This window comes from Scyliorhinus canicula, chromosome 12 (assembly GCF_902713615.1).
Source record: "Scyliorhinus canicula chromosome 12, sScyCan1.1, whole genome shotgun sequence".
In the NCBI taxonomy this organism is placed as follows: Eukaryota; Metazoa; Chordata; class Chondrichthyes; order Carcharhiniformes; family Scyliorhinidae; genus Scyliorhinus; species Scyliorhinus canicula.
Window position 1 is genome coordinate 26408260 of NC_052157.1, and position 24508 is coordinate 26432767.

General features: G+C 47.3%; 1 protein-coding gene across 3 annotated transcripts in view; it reads left to right on the forward strand.

Moving 5' to 3' along the window:
• The window catches only part of atp8b4 (ATPase phospholipid transporting 8B4), a 372477-nt gene that overhangs the window by 125871 nt on the left and 222098 nt on the right, over positions 1-24508 (forward strand). For 2 of the 3 annotated variants that reach the window (XM_038813489.1, XM_038813490.1), the window contains one exon: positions 10052-10117. In XM_038813489.1, coding sequence (XP_038669417.1) covers positions 10090-10117 — 28 coding nt within the window. In that variant the 5' untranslated portion in view covers positions 10052-10089. Of the gene's footprint in view, positions 1-10051; positions 10118-10581; positions 10654-24508 lie in introns of those variants that run through there. The other variant, XM_038813487.1, reaches the window with a different exon arrangement.

Here is a 24508-nt window from a genome sequence, read left to right on the forward strand (position 1 = left end):
TACCTTTAAGAAATGGGTGTTTATCAGTGATGTCAGAGTGTGGGTGGAGCTGGGCTGTCTGTCTGCTTTTACTTTCACTTTGGGCTGGCAGCTACAGGGTGTGTTTAGTTTTGTTTTAGATTTGGAGAAGCTGCAGTCACAGCAAGATGTGTATGAATCTCTGCAAGCTTATGAATGTTCATTTGGTGATTTCAAAGTGGGAACAGTTTCAGTAGTGAAGTTAAACCTTACACCTTTCTGTAAAAAGGGTTATTTTTGTCTTATGGATGTTGCAAGGAAAGATTAAGAGTTACTCAGAGAGTACTGTGTTCTTTGGCGGATTTATTGGTGTTGATAGTTGTTAAGATGTTTGCTGTGGGTTTATAAAGTGTTAACTGGTTTCATAAATAAACAGTGTTTTCATTTAAAAGTACTGTAGATTTCTGCTGCATCACACCTGTAAAGTAGGCCCGTGTGCTCCCCATAACCACAATCTATTAAACGTTGTGGGTCAGGTGAACTCCATGATACTGATACACTTTGGGGTTCTCTAAACCCTGGCCCATAACACACTGAAAGAGTTCAAATAAAAACAATCCAAGTTCTGGCCTGCAGTGTTAAAAGGGAACAGAAGTATTTCCTGCACAACATATGAACCCCAACCTTCTGTCTTTGGTGAAAAGGGATCTCACTTACTCTCTCATCTGATCATAGAACTCCAACTGTGCAGAAGGAGGCCATTCAGCCCATCAAGTCTGCACCAGTCCTTTGAAGGAACACTTTACACCGCCTTACACCTGTAGCTCCACAATCTAACCTGCACATCTCTGGACACTAAGTGACAATTTGGCATGGCCAATCCATCTAACTGCACATCTTGGGACTGTGGGAGGAAACCACAGCACCTGGAGGAAACCCACGTAGACACTGAGAGAATGTGCAAACTCCACACAGGCAATGCGGAATTAAACCTTGCTGCTGGTGCTGTGAGGCAGCAGTGCTAACCACTGTGCTGCCGTGTCACGTATTCTCGTTCTAAGAGTAGCTTTTTGGTGTGGAACAAAGTGGATCTTCTGTGATACATCTGGTAACAGAATTTGCATACTTTTGTGGTTTTCCAATGACAGTGTGCTGTGGCAACGGGAAATGGGTCAGGTAAAACCACCTTTACTAACCACATAAATAGCGCAAAAAAAGGAAAATCTATTTAGTCTCAGTCGCTCGTTAGTCAGAGTGGAACCTTGTTCACTGAAGTATGCAGGAAGGTAATTGACTACAAATTGCACCAAATTTTTATGTGGATTTATTACGAGAACGACTTTTACAATCCCTTATTTTTACAGCACAATGTTTCATTGAGGGGAAAAAAGACTTGCATTGATTACCTTGGGGTAACCTGCATTCTGGTCAATGTTAACTGCTGAAATAAGTGACTTATTAAGTACTCGTAGCATTTCAATGTAATTGACATATTTCAGCATCGTTTGCAGATGCACAATGCTGCAACATGTTTTGTGTGTAGCTTGTGCTTTGAAGTTACATAAATTAAGAGGAACAAAATTTTATACCGCATTGTTCTGTATTTCAGTCCAAAGTCATCAAGTTAAATACATTTTGGAATCCAAATTTTCTGGTTCCATGGTATGCTACATGTTACGACCCAGATGGGAGAAGTGCGCCGTCAGCCTCTCGTCCTACTATTCCACAATGTCACAACATGCAGTTAAATTATTTCTCCAGCACAGCCATACAGCCAGTTATGTGCTTTACCTATTAACCCCAGAATGGCCACTCAATGCCCACATTTCTTCGGTAAGTATAATAATTGCTCTTTCTAAATGCCCTAACTCTCACGCAAACAGCAAAACAAAAGAGGAATTCTGCCGGGAGGTGAAAAGTTAATGGTTTGACCAACTGGCCGGCGTGGGAGGTCGAGGCCTGGGATTTCCAATGTGGGATCAACCAAGTGCTGGTTCTGGGCTGTGTTGTTAGTGTTGTGCCATCAGCCCTTCCAGCTGTGTGCTGGCTCTAGATTGTCAAGAGCAATTGTTTTCTTTACACAGGCTGTTGATCCTCTTTGTTTCTCCTCCAATGCATCACCAAAACCAGCTTTTGAACACCGTTTTCTCGGCGTGTTTATTTTCTCAAAGTCATGACCCACCATGTGACCCTTTTTATAAACAATCCTCCAGGGCCAAGAGGCGTCCAAAATCTTTAAAACTGCTCAGTTATCTTTTCTTGTGAACAACCGGTGTAAATTTTGCAGTCCTGCCTGGCACAGAAATCGGCGCAGGCTGGACGGAAGATTTGACAGACCAGCGAAAGGTCCACCAACCTTGGGTAGGGATTTCCAGCCTCGGAGCGGACGGAACTGGAAAACCCTGCCCACTATCTTTTCCAGGAACAGCAGCAACCAGCATTAGCCCTTGAAGGGGCAGTGTGTTTTAAAAGGCACAAATCCTTCCGGAATGCCTGGAGTATTGTGTGCAGGTTTGGTGTCCTTATCTGAGGAAGGATGTTCTTGCTATGGAGGGAGTGCAGCGATGGTTTACCAGGCTGATTACTGGGATGGTGGGATTGTCCTATGAGGAGAGATTAAATCGGTTATGATTATGTTCTTTATAGTTTAGAAGAGTGAGAGGGGATCTCATAGAAATTTACAAAATTCTAACAGCATTAGACAGGGCAGATTCAGAAAGAATGTTCCCGATGGTGGGGGAGTCCAGAACAAGGGATGTTTGAGGATAAGGGGTGAGGAGAAATTTCTTCACCCAGGGAGAGGTGAATCTATGGAATTTACTAGTACAGAATTTAGTTGAGGCCAAAACTTTGTGTGATTTCAAGAAGGAATTACACATAGCTCTTGGGACTTAAGGGATTTGGGGAAAGGCGGGATCAGGGTATTGAACTTGATAATCAGCCATGATCATAATGAATGGCAGAGCAGGCTCGATGGACTGAATGGCCTCCTCCTGCTTCTATGTTTATGTGTTCCTAATTCTTGAAGATGAACCATTTTCTGTGATTAAAGTGCTTATGATATACAATACGGACTGATTATACAATACAGACAAGGGAATGGCAATGGAGTCAATGGCGGAAATAGTGGGCGGGATTCTCCCATTCGGCAGCAGAGTGTCCACGTCGTCGGAAACGCCGCTGTGTCTCACAACGACGTGAACAGGCCGCTGGGAGTACTGATTCTGGCCCCTACAGTGGGCCAGCACGGCGCTGGAGTGGTTCACGCCGCTCCAACCTCCCATCCCGCCCTGAACTGTGCACCGCGCCAATCCGCACATGCGCGGTGGCTTCCCTCAATGTGCGGCCCCGACGCAACATGGCGCGGGGGTTCAGGGACCGGCGCATAAAATAGGCCCAGGGAGTGAGAGGCCGGCCCCATCGGAGAGGCCAGAATTGCTAATCCTGGGGCCATGTTGACGCCGTCGAGAAACGCGACGGCGTCAATACTTAGCCTCAGGATCAGAGAATCCCACCCCCTGTGTGTGTGTGTGTGTTGGGGGGGGGGGGGGGATTTTCTGCCCCTGTGTTCAGAAGACTTCTTCATCATTCGTAATTCGCAACACTACTTCCAAAGAAATTAATGCTGTTCTGTTCCAATGGAGCTTTGTCTCTGATTCCACATTCTACATGTAACGTCAAAACTCCAAACATGCTCAACATTCAAAGGAAAGAAAAAATGTTGCTACTGATGTGTTATCTATGTTGGTCTAACATCGACTGCAACTGGATGCAGTAAAATGAGAAACAGGCTTCCGACACAGGAGATGGTCCAACACTGTTTTATTGAACCTGTTGATTGCTGTACATAATCTGCTGTGGGTTGACACTCTATTAACCTCCTACTGGCTTGACCAGACTAGCTCTCTACCACATGGTGATGATGTTCATTGGCCTGTGCACTGTGACTATCTCCCTAGCCGTGTCCTGTGAGAGAGGGAGAGCCTTAATGCCCTGTGGGCTTTATAGCGGTGGTGTCCTGTCTGGTGATTGGTTGTTCTGTGTCGTGTGTGTTCATTGGTTATCCTGGGCGAAATTCTCCGACCCTATCGCCTGGGGCCGCCGAAAATCCCGCCCCCGCCGTGGCAGAGATTCTCCACCACCTGGGAATTGGCGGGGGCCGGAATCACGCCACTCCGATCGGCGAGGCCCCTGCGGCGATTCTCCGGCCCGGATGGGCCGAAGTCCCGCTGCTGGGAGGCCTCTCCCGCCGCCAAGGTTTGAACCACCTCTGGTGGCGGCGGGATCGGCGGCGCGACCGGGCCCCGGGGGGTGCCCCCACGGTGGCCAGGCCCGCGATCGGGGCCCCCCGCTCAGACCCCGGGCCAGTGCCCTGGGTGCACTCTTTCTCCACCGCCGCCGCCACGGCCTCCACCATGGCGGAAGCGGAAGAGAAACCCACATCGCGCATGCGCCGATGGTGACGTCAGCGGCAGCTGGCCGCTGATGTCACCGCCGGCGCATGCGCCGACCGGCGAAAGCCTTTCGGCCAGCCCCGCTGCCGGGCGGCGGACCTGAAAGGCCGCTGGCGCCGGTTTTATGTGCCAGTCTTCTGGTGCCAACCACTCCGGCGCGGGGCTAGCCCCCAAAGGTGCGGAGAATTCCCCACCTTTGGGGAGGCCCGACCCCGGAGTGGTTGGCACCACTCCCTTACGCCGGGACCCCCCGTCACGCCGGGTAGAGGAGAATCCCGCCCCCTGTGTGTCAATCACTGCCTGTCTGCATCTCATGATATACATGAGTGGATATTATGACAGCTACTTCATCCCAGAGGAAATGTAGAGGTAACATATTGAAAATGAGCTTGTGGCCTAAATCTGCTACAAAGAATAATGCTGTTTAATATTTATTTCGCTTTTTTGGTCTAGGGAGTTACGGTGGCCCGTGGTTAGCACTGCTGCCTCAAAGTGCCAGGGTCCCGGGTTCAATTCTGACCTCGGGTGACTGCCTGTGTAGGGTTTGCACTCTCTCCCCATGACTGCGTGGGTTTTGTCCGGGTGCTCTGGTTTCCTCCCACGGTCCAAAGATGTGCAGGTTAGGTGGATTGGCCATGATAAATTGTCCCTTAGTGTCCAAAAAATGCTACGTAGGGTTCCGGGGAATAGGACGAGGGTGTGGGCCTGGGTTGGTGCACCTTTGGGGGGTCAGTGCAGACTTGAAGGGCCAAATGGCCTCCTTCTGTACTGTAGGGGTTCTATGATTCTACCCAATCCTCCAAATTGTTACAGTCCTTTTTGTATTTACATCCCTTCTCTGCTTCATCCCTCTCTCCGTAACCTCCTCCAGTTCTGCAAAGCCCATCTCCCTAAATTCTACGTTACTTTCAAATGTCTCTTGGGCCGCCCCTCCCCCATCCCTTTGCCCCACCATTGGCAGGCTCGTCTTCGAGCACCTGGATCCCATTCTCCTGAAATATCCTCCCCAAACCACAATGTTTTCCCACCTCCTTTGTTTCTTTTCAGATTCAGGAGTGTGTTATAAAACACACCTCAACTTCTTGTTTGCTTCCGTTATTATTTCCAATGTTGGCTTAATGTCAATATGTGTTCTTGGAGTGTCAGTGTGTTTGGGTGCGACAAAAGGAAAAAAATGATATAGGCTACGGAGGGAAATTCTCTTCATTGCCAAGACAATCAGCAGCAGCATTTTCCCCCAGGACAGCCACTTGCTGGAGCAGTTTTGTGTATTCTGGTGACATAAAGTATCACTGAAAATAGTGACTCTTCTCGTCAAAACTCTGAAAACAATGGATATTTGTTGTGCTTGCCATTTAATTCCAGTAACATTATCAACAAAAGCAACTTTTATTTTTATAATGCTTTTAGCAGGGTAAAATGTTTGAAAGGTAGTGTTAGAAATATAACAGGGTATTCAGCCACATAATGATCTCAGGTTTACAGAGGGTAGATGGAATGTGGAAAACCAACTAGGAGTTCATTGGAATAGTCAAGTTTAGAAGTATCAAAAGCATATATAGGGGTCCCCAACTCTTTGGGTGGTTCAGATATTCTATACATTGACATTAAAAACTAGAAGCAGGAGTAGTCCCTCAAACCTGACCCTTCAATCCATCACTAATTAATAATCTGCCGACCTGCTCCTTAAATTTACTCAATGTCCTGGCATCCACCACACTCTGGGGCAGTGAATTCCATTGATTCACAACCCTTTGAGCAAAATAGTTTCTCCTCATGTGTTTAAATCTGCTATCCCTTATCCTAAAACTAGGATCTTTTGTTCTAGGTTTTTCCACAAGAGGCAGCATCCGCCCTCTGCCTACTTTGTCAATACCTTTCATCATCTTGAATATCTCAATTAGATCTCCCCTCATTCTTTCAAACCCGAGAGTGTACAGGCTTAAACTGCTCAATCTCTCTTCGTAAGACAGACCCCTCATCTCTGGAATCAATCTAATTGATTGGCAGTGTGTGACTAGTTACCTGATGAGTAACCATCCTCATTAGTTTGCATATGCAGTAACCTGATGTGGTTTCATGCCTTGCAGTGAGCAGGAGAGTAGCTTTTACAATTCACTCTTCTTCAACTGACTTGATATTAGCTCACTTGGCTAGATAGCTGGTTCCTGATGCAGAGCAAGGCCAACAGCGTGGGTTCAATTACCGTACCAGCTAAGGTTATTCATTAAGGCCCCACCTTCCCAACCTTGCCCCTCACCTAAGGTGTGGTGAAATTGCCACCAGTCAACTCTCCCCCTCAAAGGGGAAAGCAGCCTATGGTCATTACCATACTAGCTTGAGAGCTAGGTTTAAATCAGTCTCTCCTTTATTGAACTTTTCTGGTCAGATGAAAGGGACAATGGCGTAACAGCTCTCTGATACTTTTGACCTGACTCTTTGAGAGGTGTTTTTTTTTCTGCCTCCCCCAACTTGATCCTATTACTGACTGGAATAATGGAAAGTGTGAGATTGATTGATTAATTGATTGATTTGATTGATCAGCAGAGATTTCAAATAATAGCCTTCCAGGTATTTCCTGAAAGGCGTTCGCTTGCCTTGACCATCAAGAAGAACTTAGGGCGGCATGGTGACGCAGTGGTTATCACTGCAGCCTCATGGCGCCCAGGACCCGGGTTTGATCCCGGCCCCGGGTCACTGTCCGTGTGGAATTTGCACATTCTCCTCGTGTCTGATAGAAATGAGGCTTTGACAGGTGAGGACCTTGAGATGATTGTTATCACTCAGGAGGTAGTGATGGGCAAGCTAATGGGGCTAAAGGTAGACAAGTCTCCTGGCCCTGATGGAATGCATCCCAGAGTGCTAAAAGAGATGGATAGGGAAATTGCAAATGCACTAGTGATAATTTACCAAAATTCACTAGACTCTGGGGTGGTCTCGGTGGATTGGAAATTAGCAAACGTGACACCACTGTTTAAAAAAGGAGGTAGGCAGAAAACGTGTAATTATAGGCCAGTGAGCTTAACTTCAGTAGTAGGGAAGATGCTGGAATCTATCATCAAGGAAGAAATAGCGAGGCATCTGAATGGAAATTATCCCATTGGGCAGATGCAGCATGGGTTCATAAAGGGCAGGTCGTGCCTTATTAATTCAGTGGAATGTTTTGAGGACATTACCAGAGCGGTAGATAACGGGGAGCCAATGGATGTGGTACATCTGGATTTCCAGAAAGCCTTTGACAAGATGCCACACAAAAGGTTGTTGCATAAGATAAAGATGCATGGCATTAAGGGTAAAGTAGTAGCATGGATAGAGGATTGGTTAATTAATAGAAAGCAAAGAGTGGGGATTAATGGGTGTTTTTCTGGTTGGCAATCAGTAGCTAGTGGTGTCCCTCAGGGATCAGTGTTGGGCCCACAATTGTTCACAATTCACATAGATGATTTGGAGTTGGGACCACAGGCAAGGTGTCCAAGTTTGCAGACGACACTAAGATGAGTGATGAAACAAAAAGTGCAGAGGATACCGGACGTCTGCAGAGGGATTTGGATAGGTTAAGTGAATGGGCTAGGGTCTGGCAGATGGAATACAATGTTGAACAATGTGAGGTTATCCATTTTGGTAGGAATAACAGCAAAAGGGATTAGTATTTAAATGATAAAATATTAAAACATGCTGCTGTGCAGAGAGACCTGGGTGTGCTAGTGCATGAGTCGCAAAAAGTTGATTTACAGGTGCAACAGGTGATTAAGAAGGCAAATGGAATTTGGTCCTTCATTGCTAGAGGGATGGAGTTTAAGACTAGGGAGGTTATGCTGCAATTGTATAAGGTGTTAGTGAGGCCACACCTGGAGTATTGTGTTCAGTTTTGATCTCCTTACCTGAGAAAGGACATGCTAGCGCTGGAGGGTGTGCAGAGGAGATTCACTAGGTTAATCCCAGAGCTGAAGGGGTTGGATTGCGAGGAGAGGTTGGGTAGACTGGGACTGTACTCGTTGGAATTTAGAAGGATGAGGGGGATCTTATAGAAACATATAAAAGTATGAAGGGAATAGATAGGATAGATGTGGGCAGGTTGTTTCCACTGGTGGGTGAAAACAGAACTAGGGGGCTGGTTTAGCTCACTTGGCTAAATCGCTGGCTTTTAAAGCAGACCACGCAGGCCAGCAGCACGGTTCAATTCCCGTACCAGCCTCCCCGGACAGGTGCCGGAATGTGGCGACTAGGGGCTTTTCACACTAACTTCATTGAAGCCTACTCGTGACAATAAGCGATTTTCATTTCATTTTCATTTTCATATAAAATTATGAAGGGAATAGATAGGATAGATGCGGGCAGGTTGTTTCCACTGGCAGGTGAAAACAGAACTAGGGGGCATAGCCTCAAAATAAGGGGAAGTAGATTTAGGACTGAGTTTAGGAGGACCTTCTGCACCCAAAGGGTTGTGAATCTATGGAATTCCTTGCCCTGTGAAGCAGTTGAGGCTCCTTCATTAAATGTTTTTTAAGATAAAGATAGATAGTTTTTTGAAGAATAAAGGGATTAAGGGTTATGGTGTTCAGGCCGGAAAGTGGAGCTGAATCCACAAAAGATCAGCCATGATCTCATTGAATGGCGGAGCAGGTTTGTGCGGCCAGATGGCCTACTCCTGCTCCTAGTTCTTATATTCTTATGGCCTGGGTAGGTGGTTTGGCCATGCTAAATTGTCCCTTAATTGAAAAAAAAATTGGGTACTCTAAATTCATTTTTTAAAAAGACCTTAACTGTGCTTGCTACATTAATGTGACGTAACTTCACCATCTCAAGTGCAAGTGGAGCAGTTTTGCCAAATTTCACACAAGTTGTCTAGATTTGTCTCACCTGTTGGAAGGTCGATTGGGCAGGTAGGCGGCCCCTTGCTGGCCCCAGTGGAACTGTAACAATTGTGCAGCTAGAATCTGGAGTAGATGTGACTGTTATTCAAGTTTAATTATCGTGGGCTAGGTTTTCTGTCTTCTCACAGTCGATAGCCAGAACAAAATGACCAAGGGGTTGACAGTAAAAGTTTCAGCAGTGTTTGGAGGTTGATGGGTTACTAAGCGCACCAGTTTAAATGTGCTTGCACAGAGTGATGTATAGAGGCTGTGTTTGTCTGGCCATATTCCTGTAGTAACAATGCAATGCAGCACAACTGCTATCACTGAGCTGTATCGCTGGGAACTAAGGTCAATGAAAGGTTGAGTGAGAAAAAGTACTCCGCCTGTTTCCGAAAGTCAACTTTTTGTTGGAATTTCATATTTGATTTTCCAAATGGTTTGTAAGTGAAAGGATAGGGGCTACTGGTCTAAAAGTATATATACTTTGTAAATGCAAAACTTGGGTGTATGTCTAAATGCTGTTAGAAAGGCAAGGAGCTCAACCACAGTTGTTTTGCAATCCCATTACCAAACAATTTGTTGGATTAAATAATCTGATTGGTTTCTTTTACTGTGAGGTGCTCTTTAAATGCTTCTGCTGGAAAGTTGAATAAAGCTGATGATACAATTGGTTATAATTAGACTCCACTTATGAGCTGTACATAATCAGAGTTATTGTGTTACTTAATGTCACTGTGACTTGCTGACGCCACTCATTTTGTTGTTTTTCTTTCCTCTCCCTAGGCCATCATTTGGGCCCAAATCAAAGGTAACCTGATGCTATGAAGCTCTGTGGGGAGAAATTAATAGGTGAGTAAATCTCCTCCTATCGGAATAGAAAGAACACACAGCTCATACTAATCTGTTCCAGCCAATTGTTGAGATAAGCGTTTGTCTCCAGCAAACATCATCGTACGAGCAAGAATGCTGTGTGAGCGATAGAAGCTGCAATAAGTCACCAAGGCTTTTTATCTCCGGGATTGAGCACGGTTTGACTGAGGATCCATTATGGAGTGGACAGGCAGCTTTTAAATGCACAACATGCTGGCAGGGAGAGATAAAGTGGATCATGCGTTTTGCCCTTAAAGATTATTGTTCCGTAGAGTAATTGGAGATGTGTGTAACTCATTTCTCAGCTCCCGACATAGCCTGGGCTACCTTTGATGTTTCACTTCGGCGAACCGTAAATTGACCCAAGAGAAACAGTCTCCTTGACGTTCCATAGCAACCTGTTCATTTGTTGTCTGTAGTTGTAGAATACTCCAGTGGAGCTGCTTGCTTTTAAAAATAGGTGCTTTCGTTGGTTTTACCTATGTGTGTCCTAAGGGTTCAAGTGAAGCCTGCAGGTAGAAGTTCTTGTTCATTCAAATGTAATGTCTCTTGCTGCTTGATGCCAATGTTAATTTGCATGTTCAGTGCATTGCAGAGATGTGCTTATTTAAGCTTTATAATGTGACTTGAGTGATATTGTTTTCCACCTGGCATTTTAAAAATGAAAAGCCAGCTTCTACAGAGCAGGTGATCTTATTGTGCTGTGGAGCAGTCAATTCAATGCTCATGTCACTAATTTAATGTCACGTAGTAAATAATTAGTGTGCTACGAATTGTACATTTCCGTGTTCATCTGCCTTTAGCAATTGAAACCAAATCCTTTCTCTTAATTGCTATCTTTGCGTAACTTTTCTCTCAGTTACTTTTGGGCATTGAAGCTAGTTTAAAATATCAATTCAGTAGAAAGCCATTTGTGTTAGCTCCCCAGCTGTAACTCTATTCTAATCCCGTTGCTTGAAGTAACAAGGTCAGGTATTTAAATTGATCAGGACTTTAACCGCCTTGTTCTGAAATAGATACGGCGGTGCCATCTTCCAGGCCGACTATAGTCCAATGGAGATGTTGATAAAATGGGTGCAGAAAGCCTGGTCTGGTCTGGCTACCAATTTAAAATGTTGTCTCTTAGCCTCTGTATCCACAGGGAGTGTGGGCACAACAGCTCAGCAAGGTATGGTAAGGACGTCAAAAACAAAAGGGAGGGGCTGAAAATCCAAGTTGTAATTTGAATAAACTCACTTGGTAAACCATCTGTTATGTGCCATTACCTATCCTTTGTATCAGCATAAAAATTGCATGCCAACAAACAACCGATGTACCAGATGTCTCTGTCCGATCTCCGCTACCATTGCCAACAGGACCATGAATAAAATGTTTTTAATCCCATCGCATACATATTGTATGGTTTCTCAGGCCCAGTCTGAATGTAGTCGCACTGAGGGGACATTTGTGAGGAAAAGATAACCCTTTCCCGTGAGCTAGCGGGCTGCCTCGTAAACTCGTATGTTAGAATTTAAGGAGGTAAGATTCAGAATGTGAGAGAAGAGTTCATTCTTATGTAGTTGCGACATCAAAGGGCATTATAGGGTGATAGGGACATTGCATTCAATTGCTTTTTACTTTTGAATACCAAATGATCTATTTAAATAAATACTCCAGGATCAAGTCCCGCCAATTTATTCATCCCACAAAAGGGATGTAATCTCGCCAAAGGGCAGTTGATGTGCCAAACGTGGCTCTCCCATCAACTTGGATAGTCATAGACTTTTTCCCAGGGTAGAGGGGTCAATTACTAGGGGGGATAGTTTAAGGTGCGAGGGGCAAGGTTCAGAGGAGATGTACAAGGCAAGTTTTTTACACAGAGGGTAGTGGGTGCCTGGAACTCGCTGCCGGAGGAGGTGGTGGAAGCAGGGACGATAGTGACGTTTAAGGGGCATCTTGACAAATACATGAATAGGATGGGAATAGGGGGATACGGACCAGGGAAGTATAGAAGATTTTAGTTTAGGCAGGCAGCATGGTCGGCGCGGGCTTGGAGGGCCGAAGGGCCTGTTCCTGTGCTGTACCTTTCTTTGTTCTTTGTTCATCGTTTTATCAAAAACTCAGCAAATATGTGTCCGTGGATAGAGATCTTTGAAGATTTTATTTTGATTATTTACGGCATTCGTGCTAATCCTATTTGTAAGGGTACTGGAGAGGGAAGATGGGTGGACCCATTTCTTGATCACACCAGCCATTAGGTATGATTGTCTGACAGGCACCTCATGCCTCTTCTCCAGCAAGCTAACTGGGGTTTTGAACTGGCCATTTGACAGATAAAATCCTTATGCATGTATTTATTGTTGCTGATTGTTAAAGGCATCGGGCACGATTTAATGGGCGGCCAGGTGACACTGCCAGGCTGGCAGCAGCGAGCACTGCCAGGGTGCCACTAGACTGGCAGTACCCAGGTGCCAGGTTTGCCCGTGTCAGGGATCAGGTGGGGTGCCTTGCCGATAAGAGGTGGGGTGAGGGGTGGGGCTCAAGAACCCCGTAATGGGGCAGTGGGGGGTGTCCCAGTGCGGTGGAGTGCCTGAGGGGGGTCGTAAGATCGGGATGCTTCCTGCACTGGCGAACTGAGCTGGTCAGTGCAGGAAAGTATGGAAGTGCGGCCTCAAGGAGGCATTCCCGCCAAGGCAATAAAAAACCGGCAAAGTACCGTTAAATAGCGGGGTCTTTCTCCGTGCTGCAGGCGTCAAGAAAAGCCCTGCCAAAGACCCCCAAAACGGGGCTCTGTTTTTGTCCCATTAAATCACACCCCATTGACACCAAGATACATCTTTGTCATACAATCTAAAGTAACTTACCATTTCCCTTCCTGGTTGTTTTATTGAATTGCTTATTTAATGTACAATGTGCACTTCTTCAGAAGTATAAGGGCTTTTCCCATTATGAATTCTTGCTGACGACCACCGTGATCAGTTAATTGGCAGCGCTTATGGATGTCAGAGCCGCTTGCACAGTGAGGATTAGAACTATTTCGCGTTTTGTCTTATTGATAATTACTTAATCGCCTCTTTTAACAGACGTGTTACCATTTCAAAATACCTTCTGGAAATTTGCATAGGCTGTTAAATGGTTTAAAAGCATATTCAATGTTTATTTTTATGTTACCAACTAGTCGTTGATTATAAGTGATACTTTCTTACTACACGTGTGGTTAAATTGAGTTCTTTGTTTTCGGGCTACAAATTGCTGGATGTTAAATGTGTTTGTGAAATTCCTTTGGACAATATGTGAAGAGGCCTTTACCCATGTGGCGTATTCAGGAGTGAAGTTTGCATTAATAAATTGAAATTTGATTCCAAGTTAATTTTATTTCTGGATTCCAGTTGCTAATTCAAGTGGGCTGCTGAAATCCACATAATATAATTTTGAGAATGTAACACTGCTTGAGAAAGAATAGCATGAGTATTTTTTACACTTACGCGACCCTTTTGGGGCAATCCTATTTGTCTGCGCTTAGAACGATTTCTGCATTTTTGGGGGCAGATTGTATCTTTTCCTCACTTTTTTTTTAACCGTTTCTCTCACTCTTCCCTCTCACTCTTCCCTCTCACTCTTCCCTCTCCTGCTGGTGCGAACGCTTGCTGAGACACCGCTCCATGGGCAGACTCCAGAATCCTGCCAAAGTTCCAAAACACACAAAACTGCTGTATAGTAGGAATCTAGGCTGAATTTTCACGTTCTTCAGCCAGAGCACCGAAGCCAATTGTGCCCCCACAGAGATCAGTTAAGGTACCACAGACGTGGACTCAAACCACCTACTCTGAATGCCTCGGCACTACAGTAGATAGTGGTCTGCGCACAGAGGGAACTTTTTCACTCAGCCCACGTTATAGAAATATATCTGCTGTAAAAGGTTCAGGTTGCCTCTTAGCTCGATATATAAGCGTTTAGACTGGTGAAATAGCACAGAAAAACGTGTCCAACAGCAAATGTGAAAGCAGATTTATTTACCAGATTCTGGACCCGATTCAACATAAACAAAACATGTTTAAAAAAAGCAGAACAAAGAGTATTAAGCGGTTCAGTTGACTGGCAGGAGCGACAGGTGAGCTACCTAGTGGAAGCTCCCTGTTCAATCTTCCACCCACTCTCCATTCGTTCATCATCTTTCCCTGAGAAGCTGTGAGCTGCAGAAACGTGTCAGGAGATACAGCCTACATCCTTCTGTGGCACCACAGTGCTTTTTGTGGGAGCCCATGTTAATATCGCAGCGATATTTTAACTTGGAAATAGGAACACAAGATACTCGTAGTGGATGCTGCTATTAAACAATGAAAGCTCCATCATATTTCTATCAATGCTTCTTTATTCTGCTTTTTAATGTGTTGTTTATGTTGAAACATGTCCAGAATTTGGTAAATAAATCTGCTTTTACTCCAGCTGTTTCATGAGTCTAAACACTTTTATATTGAGCTTTCGGGCAACATGAATCTTTCACAGCATAAATATTTTTACAACATGGGCTAGTGAAAATGTTTCCTCTGTGCGTCGAGCACTGTCTATTGTGGTACCAAGGCATTCAGATCCAGAATCCAGATCATTAATTTCACTGCTGATAGTATTTATTCCCACAGATTAAAATTAGATTGCAAATGCCTTTTGGCCCATTCGTCTTTTAAATGATGTTCCGCAGTCACTTCCTTAATATGTCCAAATTGTTACTGGTCAAAATTGTGCTAAATTAAATGTGCTGTAAATTTAAATTAATTGCAACAAAAAGAGAGCAAAGGTTTTATATTTTAAGCACTCGCTACCCAACGCCAACTCTCCCTTCTTTGAGTTAATCTGTAATAACAATTCCTTGCTGGGGATTTTAATACACTTGTAATAATGATTAATCCTACCACAAGAAGCTGTGCGCCTAATAAAATAAGTTAGTTCGGAAAAAGTTCTCCCTACTGGTTTGAATTACGGAGCTATTTAATTAGAAGTGGATTTTGAAGAGTATTGACATGTATTATGACAAAATATGTTTTGAAAGCATTCAGGTCAGTATTAATAATTTGTAGCACTCATGTATCCAAGGACGTTTTTTGGAGTTCCTGGTTCATCTGCCTTATTATTCAGCTCTCTTGTTTAAAAATTGCCTGCCTTTCTGCTGACCATATAGTTCTGTTTGCAGCCAGTAACTAGTTGGAATGAAAGTCATTCCTTGACACAAGTGTCCGACAAGAGAGGGCACTATTGAAACTTGCTGTAAGTTTGCTGTAATTAAAAATCCATACTATTCAGGATTCTGTTGGGCCTGCTGTTTATAAAAGGTGCTAAATGTGGAACGAGATGGCCAAACGGTAAAATAAAAGAATAAACTATAAAAATTACTTGTTTTCTCTAATTCCTCTTTTGTATGAGCAGCATAATCAAAGATCCCCTCCCACCCGGCTTACTCACTCTTCCAACTTCTTCCATCGGGCAGGAGATACAAAAGTCTGAGATCACTCACGAACAGATTCAAAAACAGTTTCTTCCCCGCTGTTACCAGACTCCTAAATGACCCTCTTATGGACTGACCTGATTAATACTACACTCCTGCATGCTTCACTCGATGCCGATGTCTAAGTATTTACATTGTGTACCTTGTGATGCCCTATTATGGATTTCCAGCAGAGGGCAGCAGAGCAGAGCTACTGATTGGCTGTTCCGGGGAAATTTGCATACGTGCAGTGCGGTCAGCCTAATTTGAAGGTGGTTTGTGGAGGGGCTGTTGTCAAGTGATAGTTAAACCCGAAATACTTCTACAGTGTTTCCCCCCCACCTCCTCCTCTAACCAAAAAAAACCACGGTGGTTGGGAAGCGAGAGCAGGCGCCTGTCGTGAAGGTGAGTGAGTGCCTTTAAATTTGCTTACATTTCAGCGGGAGCGGCCTCCGGATTTTCGGCGGGAGCAGGGGCCTGTCGGGACAGTGAGTGCCTGTAACAAGTCGGGTGGTTGCTAAACCCGAGACATTACACTTGCAGTGTCCCCCACCCTTCCACCTCCTCTAACCTAAGGGTTTGAGGGAATATCAGGTAAACTCTTCCTTTCTTTTCTTGTTTCTTTTTAAATCTAGAGGTGATGTCAGGGAAGGCGGTACAATGCTCCTCCTGCAGAATGTTTGAGGTGAGGGATGCCGGCAGTGTCCCTGCTGATTTCATCTGTGGGAAGTGCACCCAACTCCAGCTCCTCAAAAACCGTGTTAGGGAACTGGAGCTGGAGCTGGATGAACTTCGGATCATTCGGGAGGCAGAGGGGGTCATAGATAGATGCTTCAGGGAGGTAGTTACGCCAAAGAATAAAGATAGATGGGTGACGGTGAGAGGGGCTGGGGGTAATCAGTTAATACAGGGATCCCCTGTGGTCGTTCCCCTTAGTAACAGGTATACCGCTTTGGATACTGTTGGGGGGGACGGTTTACCAGGGGTCAGCCGTGGGGTACAGGTCTCTGGCACAGAGTCTGTCCCTGTTGCTCAGAAGGGAAGGGGGGAAAGGAGTAGAACATTAGTTATTGGAGACTCCATAGTTAGGGGGATAGATAGGAGATTCTGTGGGAACGAGAGAGACTCACGGTTGGTGTGTTGTCTCCCAGGTGCCAGGGTCAGCGATGTCTCAGATCGTGTTTTCGGGATCCTTAAGGGGGTGAGGGAGCAGCCCCAAGTCGTGGTCCACATAGGTACCAATGACATAGGTAGAAAAGGGGATAGGGATGTAAGGCAGGAATTCAGGGAGCTAGGGTGGAAACTTAGAGCTAGAACAAATAGAGTTATTGGGCGCGATTCTCCGCCCCCCACGACGGGTCGGAGAATAGCGGGAGGGCCTTCCCAACATTTTTCCCAACGTCCCGCTATTCTCCCCCCTCCACGCCCGCCCCCCGCCGTTTTTTTATGGCGAGCAGCGATTCTCCCCTAGCCGATGGGCCGAATTCCCAGGCCTTTACGGCCATTTTCACAAACTGTAACACACCTGCTCTCACAGTTCGTGAGAACGGCCGCAAAGTGTCGTTCTGGGGAACCATGGCACCGATTGGCACGGCCGCACCACGCCGCCCCGCTGGATCAGTCCGCGGGGCGGCTGAGGGGCATACCGGCCCGCGCATGCGCGGGTTTCACGGATATGCGTGGTGACGTCATCCGCGCATGCGCGGGTTGGAGCCGTCCAATCCGCGCATGCGCGGCTGACGTCATCATATGCGTCAGCCGTCGCTAACTTTGGCGCGCGGGCTTAGCGAAATTCGCTAAGCCCGCGATGCCGAAGTTCACAGGGCCCCGCTGCTAGCCCCGACCAGGTGTCTCGGGTTATCAACCACCCGACTTGTTACAGGCACTCGGAGTGTACCGGCAGGAAGGAAGGTGGTCTAAAGTGCCTCTACTTCAATGCCAGGAGCAGCCGGAATAAGGTGGGTGAGCTTGCGGCATGGGTTAGTACCTGGGACTTCGATGTTGTGGCCATTTCGGAGACATGGATAGAGCAGGGCGAGGAATGGTTGTTGCAGGTGCCGGGGTTTAGATATTTCAGTAAGCTCAGGGAAGGTGGTAAGAGAGGGGGAGGGGTGGCATTGTTAGTCAACGACAGTATTACGGTGGCTGAGAGGACATTTGATGAGGACTCGAATACTGAGGTAGTATGGGCTGAGTTAAGAAACAGGAAAGGAGAGGTCACCCTGCTAGGGCTTTTCTATAGGCCTCCGAAAAGTTCCAGAGATGTAGAGGAAAGGATTGCAGTAGATTTAGCAGTTTGGGTCAGAAATTGGCTAGCTGATAGAAGACAAAGAGTGGTGGTTGATGGGAAATGCTCTGACTGGTGTCCAGTTACTAATGGTGTGCCACAAGGATCTGTTTTGGGGCCGTTGCTGTTTGTCATTTTTATAAATGACCTGGAGGAGGGCGTAGAAGGATGGGTGAGTAAATTTGCAGATGACACTAAAGTCGGTGGAGTTGTGGACAGTGCAGAAGGATGTTACAAGTTACAGAGGGACATAGATAAGCTGCAGAGCTGGGCTGACAGGTGGCAAATGGAGTTTAATGCAGAAAGTGTGAGGTGATTCATTTTGGAAGGAATAACAGGAAGGCAGAGTACTGGGCTAATGGTAAGATTCTTGGTAGTGTGGACGAGAAGAGAGATCTCGGTGTCCATGTCCATAGATCCCTGAAAGTTGCCACCCAGGTTGAGAGGGTTGTTAAGAAGGCGTACGGTGTGTTAGCTTTTATTGGTAGAGGAATTGAGTTTCGGAGCCATGAGGTCATGTTGCAGTTGTACAAAACTCTGGTGCGGCCGCATTTGGAGTATTGTGTGTAGTTCTGGTCGCCACATTATAGGAAGGATGTGGAAGCATTGGAAAGGGTACAGAGGAGATTTACAAGAATGTTGCCTGGTATGGAGGGAAGATCATATGAGGAAAGGCTGAAGGACTTGAGGCTGTATTCGTTAGAGAGAAGAAGGTTAAGAGGGGACTTAATTGAGGCATACAAGATGATCAGAGGATTAGATAGGGTGAACATCGAGAGCCTTTTTCCTCGGATGGTGATGTCCAGCACGAGAGGACATAGCTTTAAATCGAGGGGAGATAGATATAGGACAGATGTCAGAGGTAGGTTCTTTACTCAGAGAGTAGTAAGGGCGTGGAATGCCCTGCCTGCAACAGTAGTGGACTCGCCAACACTAAACGCATTCAAATGGTCATTGGATAGGCATATGGACGATAAGGGAATAGTGTAGAGGGACTTTAGAAGGGTTTCACAGGACGGTGCAACATCGTGGGTCGAAGGGCCTGTACTGCACTGTAATGTTCTATGTTCTATGTTTTCATGTACTAAATGATCTGTTTGAGCTGCTCGCAGAAAAATACTTTCACTATACCCCGGTACACATGACAATAAACAAATCCAATCCAATCCTTTACCTGACCGGTTACGAGTGTTGGAGCTTTGACACTTAACTATCAACAGGTTAATCAATGATGGAGGCCACTGGACCTCCGTCAGGCCTAATCCTGTTCAGAAACTCACTACATCCATCAAGAGAGTAGAAGCCCCTGACCACAGTCGCAGCTCCCTTTTGTTATCAGGGTGGGCTGATGGTAGTTGAATTGTTCTACCATGGCCCTTCCTTAGTTGTTGTAATAACATCTCCACAATCCATTTAACATCTATGACTAATGTTTGGGGTCCCTTCCAATTTTTACTGATCAATGAGGAATCCGGTCGCTAACTGAATTCAGAAGATGAAATTCAACTGCCTCCTTGAGTCAACATCATTCTAAGATGAATCTGGTGGATAAATAGTTAACTGTTTACACAGGAAAGTTGGCCCATATCCTCCTCTTAACTGCAGGAGTGGAACTGTGTTGGTTTCTAAATCTGTAGCCCCAGGACTGCTATAGAATGAGATCACAATGATTGCCGTCTTTGATCATTGCCCGTGTTAGGTTCAGGAGAACTCAACTCTGGTGCTAATAAATCACCTGGGACGTGGCAGAATGAACTGTTCCACCGTAATCCTCAATTTGTGGAGATAAACTCAGCAGGGTTTGAAGACAATTTACAGGTCACTGATGAGGCTTCAAGCCCCCCAACATACGTCCACAAAACAGATAAAGCTTTTTATTTAAAATGCAGAAATGCTTATCTTATTCCATTGGAAGAAAGTCAATCTGAAGTAAGTGGTGCTGCCGATAGGATCTGAAAATATGCAGAAAATATAGTTGTGTTATTGTTACAACCCCCGTGAAGGTCACGGGGTATGGACCACAGGGTCCACCGTGACCTCAGCTGAGTACAAACTCCCCCGATAACGGGGTGGGGCTTCCCCTCAACAAGGGAGTCCTGCGTAGTATAAGAAACCCAGCCTAAAGGAAGATCAGGATGGGAGTGCCCTTTGGGAGTGGAATAGAGAAGTCGCAGATGTCATTAGCCACAGTTTTGTATCCCACCTACCGTTTCCTTGTGGTCCCTCTGTGCAGATTCTACAGTTAGTTTGCTGTAATGTATTAATCGAGTTACAGGGGCAGTTTTCAAATATTTTGTCACCGTTAATCTTGTAGCTTTTCTTCCTTCAATAATCCTACATTAAATTAACAATATTTACGGTGACATTGCCCGCAGAGGGGACGAGCGAAGGGATTTGGCCTCAACCACTCAATGGCCGCTCAACCTCCCAATGACCGCACTAACAACTGCACCCACAGGGCGCGATGCTCTGGCCGTGTTGCGCTCAGGCGAGAGCACAATGCGGCCGGAGAATCTCGGGAGAGACCTCTCACCGGGCCACTGGTCAGTCTCTGCGCCTCGCGGGATTCGCACAAGTGCTGCGTGGCGACGGAGACGGAACTCTGCCCAAAAGGGGCGGGACCAAAGGGCGCTCCCTGAAGTAGATCTTCGGGATACAATGGCGTCCCTCGATTCTCCGGCCTCCCCAGTGGAGGCTGCAGCCAGGTGCCGAACAGTGTTGGTCCACAGAAACGTGGAGCAGGTGAGACGGGAGGCGGGGGGTCTTCCAGGCCATTGGAGATGCCTGGGTGGTCAGGGATTATCATAGAATCCCTGCAGTGCAAAAGGAAACCATTCAGCCCATTGGGTCGGCACCGTCCCTTCGAAAGAGCACCCTACTTAAGCCCGCGCCTCCACCCCATCCCAGTAACCCCACCTAACCTTTTGGACACTGAGGGACAATTTAGCATGGCCAACCCGCCTAACCTGCACATCTTAGGACTATGGGAGGAAACCGGAACACCCGGAGGAAATCCACACAGACACGGAGAGAATGTGCAAACTCCACAGTCACCTGACATCGGAATTGAACCCTGGACCCTGGAGCTGTGAGGTAGCAGTGCTAGCCACTGTGCTGCCCTCGGAGTGCAGGGTGGCTCCCTGGCCCTTCCCCTGGAAAGCGGGCACCTTGGCACTGCCCAGGTGCCCGGTTGGCACTGCCTGGGTGCCAGGGTTCCAGTGCCAGGGAGCCTGAGTGGCACTGCCAGGGGTCAGGGCCTGAGCGGGTCCACGCCGATGAAAGGAGGGTGGAGGGGGGTTTTGAAGGGTGTGGGATGTGCAGGGCAGTTAAGTAGGAACCTCTGGGAGGTTAGGAGGGGTGACAGGTGGGGGTTCTGGAAGGGAGGAGGTGCTTAAAGGGCGCTTGAGTGTAATGCGGCTGGTGAATCACGGGAGAGCTCGCTCGCGGACCTCCCGGCTGCATCCGTGCCTTGTGGGATTCACCCAAGTCCCACAAGGCATCAGAGTCAGAATCTCGCCCATTTAAACTTACCAAACTTACCCAGCATCCACCGATCTTGCAGGATCCATTGGCCTCCCCAGTGAGGCTGCAGCCGGGCGCCATTCAGCACAGATCCACACCAACGTGGACCAGGCGAAACAGCATCTGGGGGGTCTCCCAGGCCATCGGAGACCAATGATCGGGGTCAGTGCAGGATGCCCCCCAGGCCCACTCCCTGGAATTTGGGCACCTTGGCACAGCTATCCTGGCACTACCAAGGTAACAGGTTGGCACTGTCTGGGTGCCAGTGCAAGGATGCCCGAGTGCCAGGGTGGCACTGCCAAGGGTCAGAGTCCGAGAGGGCCCATGCCCATGAAAAAAAGGTGAAGGGGAGACTTGAAGCGTGGGGGTGTGCAGGGCAGGTCTGGGATTGGATTGGATTGGGTTGGATTTGTTTATTGTCACGTGTACCGAGGTACAGTAAAAAGTATTTTTCTGCAAGCAACTCAACAGATCATGAAGTGCATGAAAAGAAAAGGAAATAAAAGAATATGCATAATAGGGCAACCCAAGATACACAATGTAACTACATAAGCACCGGCATCGGGTGAAGCATACAGGTGTAGTGTTAATGAGGTCAGTCTGTAAGAGGGTCATTTAGGAGTCTGGTAACAGCGGGGAAGAAGCTGTTTTTGAGTCTGTTTGTGCGTCATCTCAGACTTCTGTATCTCCTGCCTGATGGAAGAAGTTGGAAGAGTAAGTAAGCCAGGTGGGAGGGGTCTTTGATTATGCTGCCCGCTTTCCCCAGGCAGCGGGAGGTGTAGATGGAGTCAATGGAAGGGAGGCAAGTTTGTGTGATAGAATGGGCTGTGTTCATGATTCTCTGAAGTTTCTTGCGATCTTGGGCTAAGCAGTTGTCATACCAGATAAGAATTAATGTGGGCATGCCAAATTTCCTTAGTTTCCTGAGGAATTATGGGCGCTGTTGTGCTTTCTTGGTGGTGGCGTCGACGTGAAAGGATCAGGACATGTTTTTGGAGATGTGTACCCCTAGGAATGTGAAACTGCTAACCATCTCCACCTCGGCCCCGTTGAGACAGACAGGAGTGTGTACAGTACTTTGCTTCCTGAAGTCAATGACCAGCTCTTTAGTTTTGCTGGCATTGAGGATTGTTGTCACTGTCCACTCAACGAGGTTCTCTATCTCTCTCCTGTATTCTGACTCGTCGTTATTCGAGATCTGGCCCACTATGGTCGCATTGTCAGCAAACTTGTAGATGAAGTTGAAACCTAATTTTGCCACGCAGTCGTGTGTGTACAGGGAGTACAGTAGGGGGCTAAGTACGCAGCCTTGAGGGGCCCCGGTATTGAGGACTATTGTGGAGGAGGTTGGGGGTGATGACGGGTGGGGGTCCTGGAAAGGACGGGCTGCTGTAAGGTTGCCTGGTGAGAGGGGGGCTGAAGGGGGGAGGCCCACAGGAATCCCATAGCAGAGTGTCCTCACTTGGGAGTGTGGGTTAGTGCCCATGTGTGTGGGGTTGACATCGCCCATGGGTGGGGGGAACCCACAAGCTCACTTAGAAATTGGCGTACCCTTTCAAAATGGCAGCCCGATCTGAGTTCAGCTCCCCAGTGTTAAAAGAAAATTCTAAGAGCGAGGTCAATGGACTTTTCCATTGTCCGTGGCTCACCCGTGGCACACTTGCGGTGGACGGGGCAGAAGAATCCAGCCTTAAGTGTGGGCTAAACCGGTGAGAAACTCCCCAGCGCCCCAAAAAATGACTAAGGGCCGCAAAATTGCCACGGATGAGATGGGGACAATGGAAAAGTCCACTGACCTCGGACAGGATTCTCTGGTCGCCAGGCGGGTGATGCCGAGGAATCCCGCCCGAAGTGTCATTGATTAGCGGTAGGGAACTCCCTGAAAAACCCACCACAAATGAACTTTGGGCTGGATTCTCCAGTCTCACCCACCACAAGAAATCCACGGGTGAGCTGCGTAGAATGGAGAACTCCATTGACCTCAGGCGGGATTCTCCAGTTACCGGACGGAAGCAGATTCAGAATCCCGTCCTGAGAAAGCTTTTGGGACAATTGCATCCCATATCCACCCAAAACCACTTGCCCAAAAAGCAGCTCACCGTGGCGCAGCATAGTCGACAAAAGCTGGGAGACCCCGCTCCCGGGATCTACCCGGCTAGCAGCGCCTCGAGCGATCAAATGCGATTTTGACAAGTCTGCATATCAGAGCAAGACATTAAGCCTCACTCTAATGTTCAGATTCTCGAGGTACCTGAGGCGTTAAACATAGAACATAGAATTTACAGTGCAGAAGGAGGCCATTCGGCCCATCGAGTCTGCATCGGCCCTTGTAAAGAGCACCCACTTAAGCCCCACACCTCCACCCTATTCCCGTAGACCTCCCTAACCCTTTTGGACAATAAGGGCAATTTAGCATGGCCAGTCCACTTAACCTGCGCATCTTTGAACAGTGAGAGAAAACCGGAGAACCCGGAGGAAACCCACGCAGACACGGGGAGAACGTGCAGACTCCGCACAGACAGTGACCCAAGTCAGGAATCGAACATGGGACCATGGTGCTGTGAAGCAACCGTGCTAACCACTGTGCTACCGTGCTGCCCCACTGTGCTAACGTGGGATTGAGCTCCTTTGCCTCCGAGACCGTGGGTGTGCGCCGTTCAGCACTCGTCTCTACAAATGGGGACCAGGTGGGACTTGTGGGGGCCTCCCAGAGGATCAGAGGACTTCCGCTGCATGCCCTTTGGTCAGGGTTGTTCCCTGGCTCTGCTGGTGCCACCTGCGCACCCTGAAGTGTCACAGGGGGCACTGTGTGTGTGTTGGGAGGGTGCGGTGGGGGGAGCAGGGACCCTTCCATAGTGCGTTTGGGCAGGCAGGCAGATATTGGGGGTCGCTTCGAGCGCCTCGGAGATCAGACACCGTTTAAAAATGGCGTCCCGATCCCGCTACACTGGGGAGTTCCGGCGAGCGGAGCTCCTCAGTGTACAAAACGGGTCTATGTGGGGCTACGGCCGTGCGTTCCCCGTTCAGGCCCCTTATACAGTACAAAACATGCAGCTAAACGTGCTTGCTGTGGGCCTTTGTTCCCAATTAGTTGAAATACGTC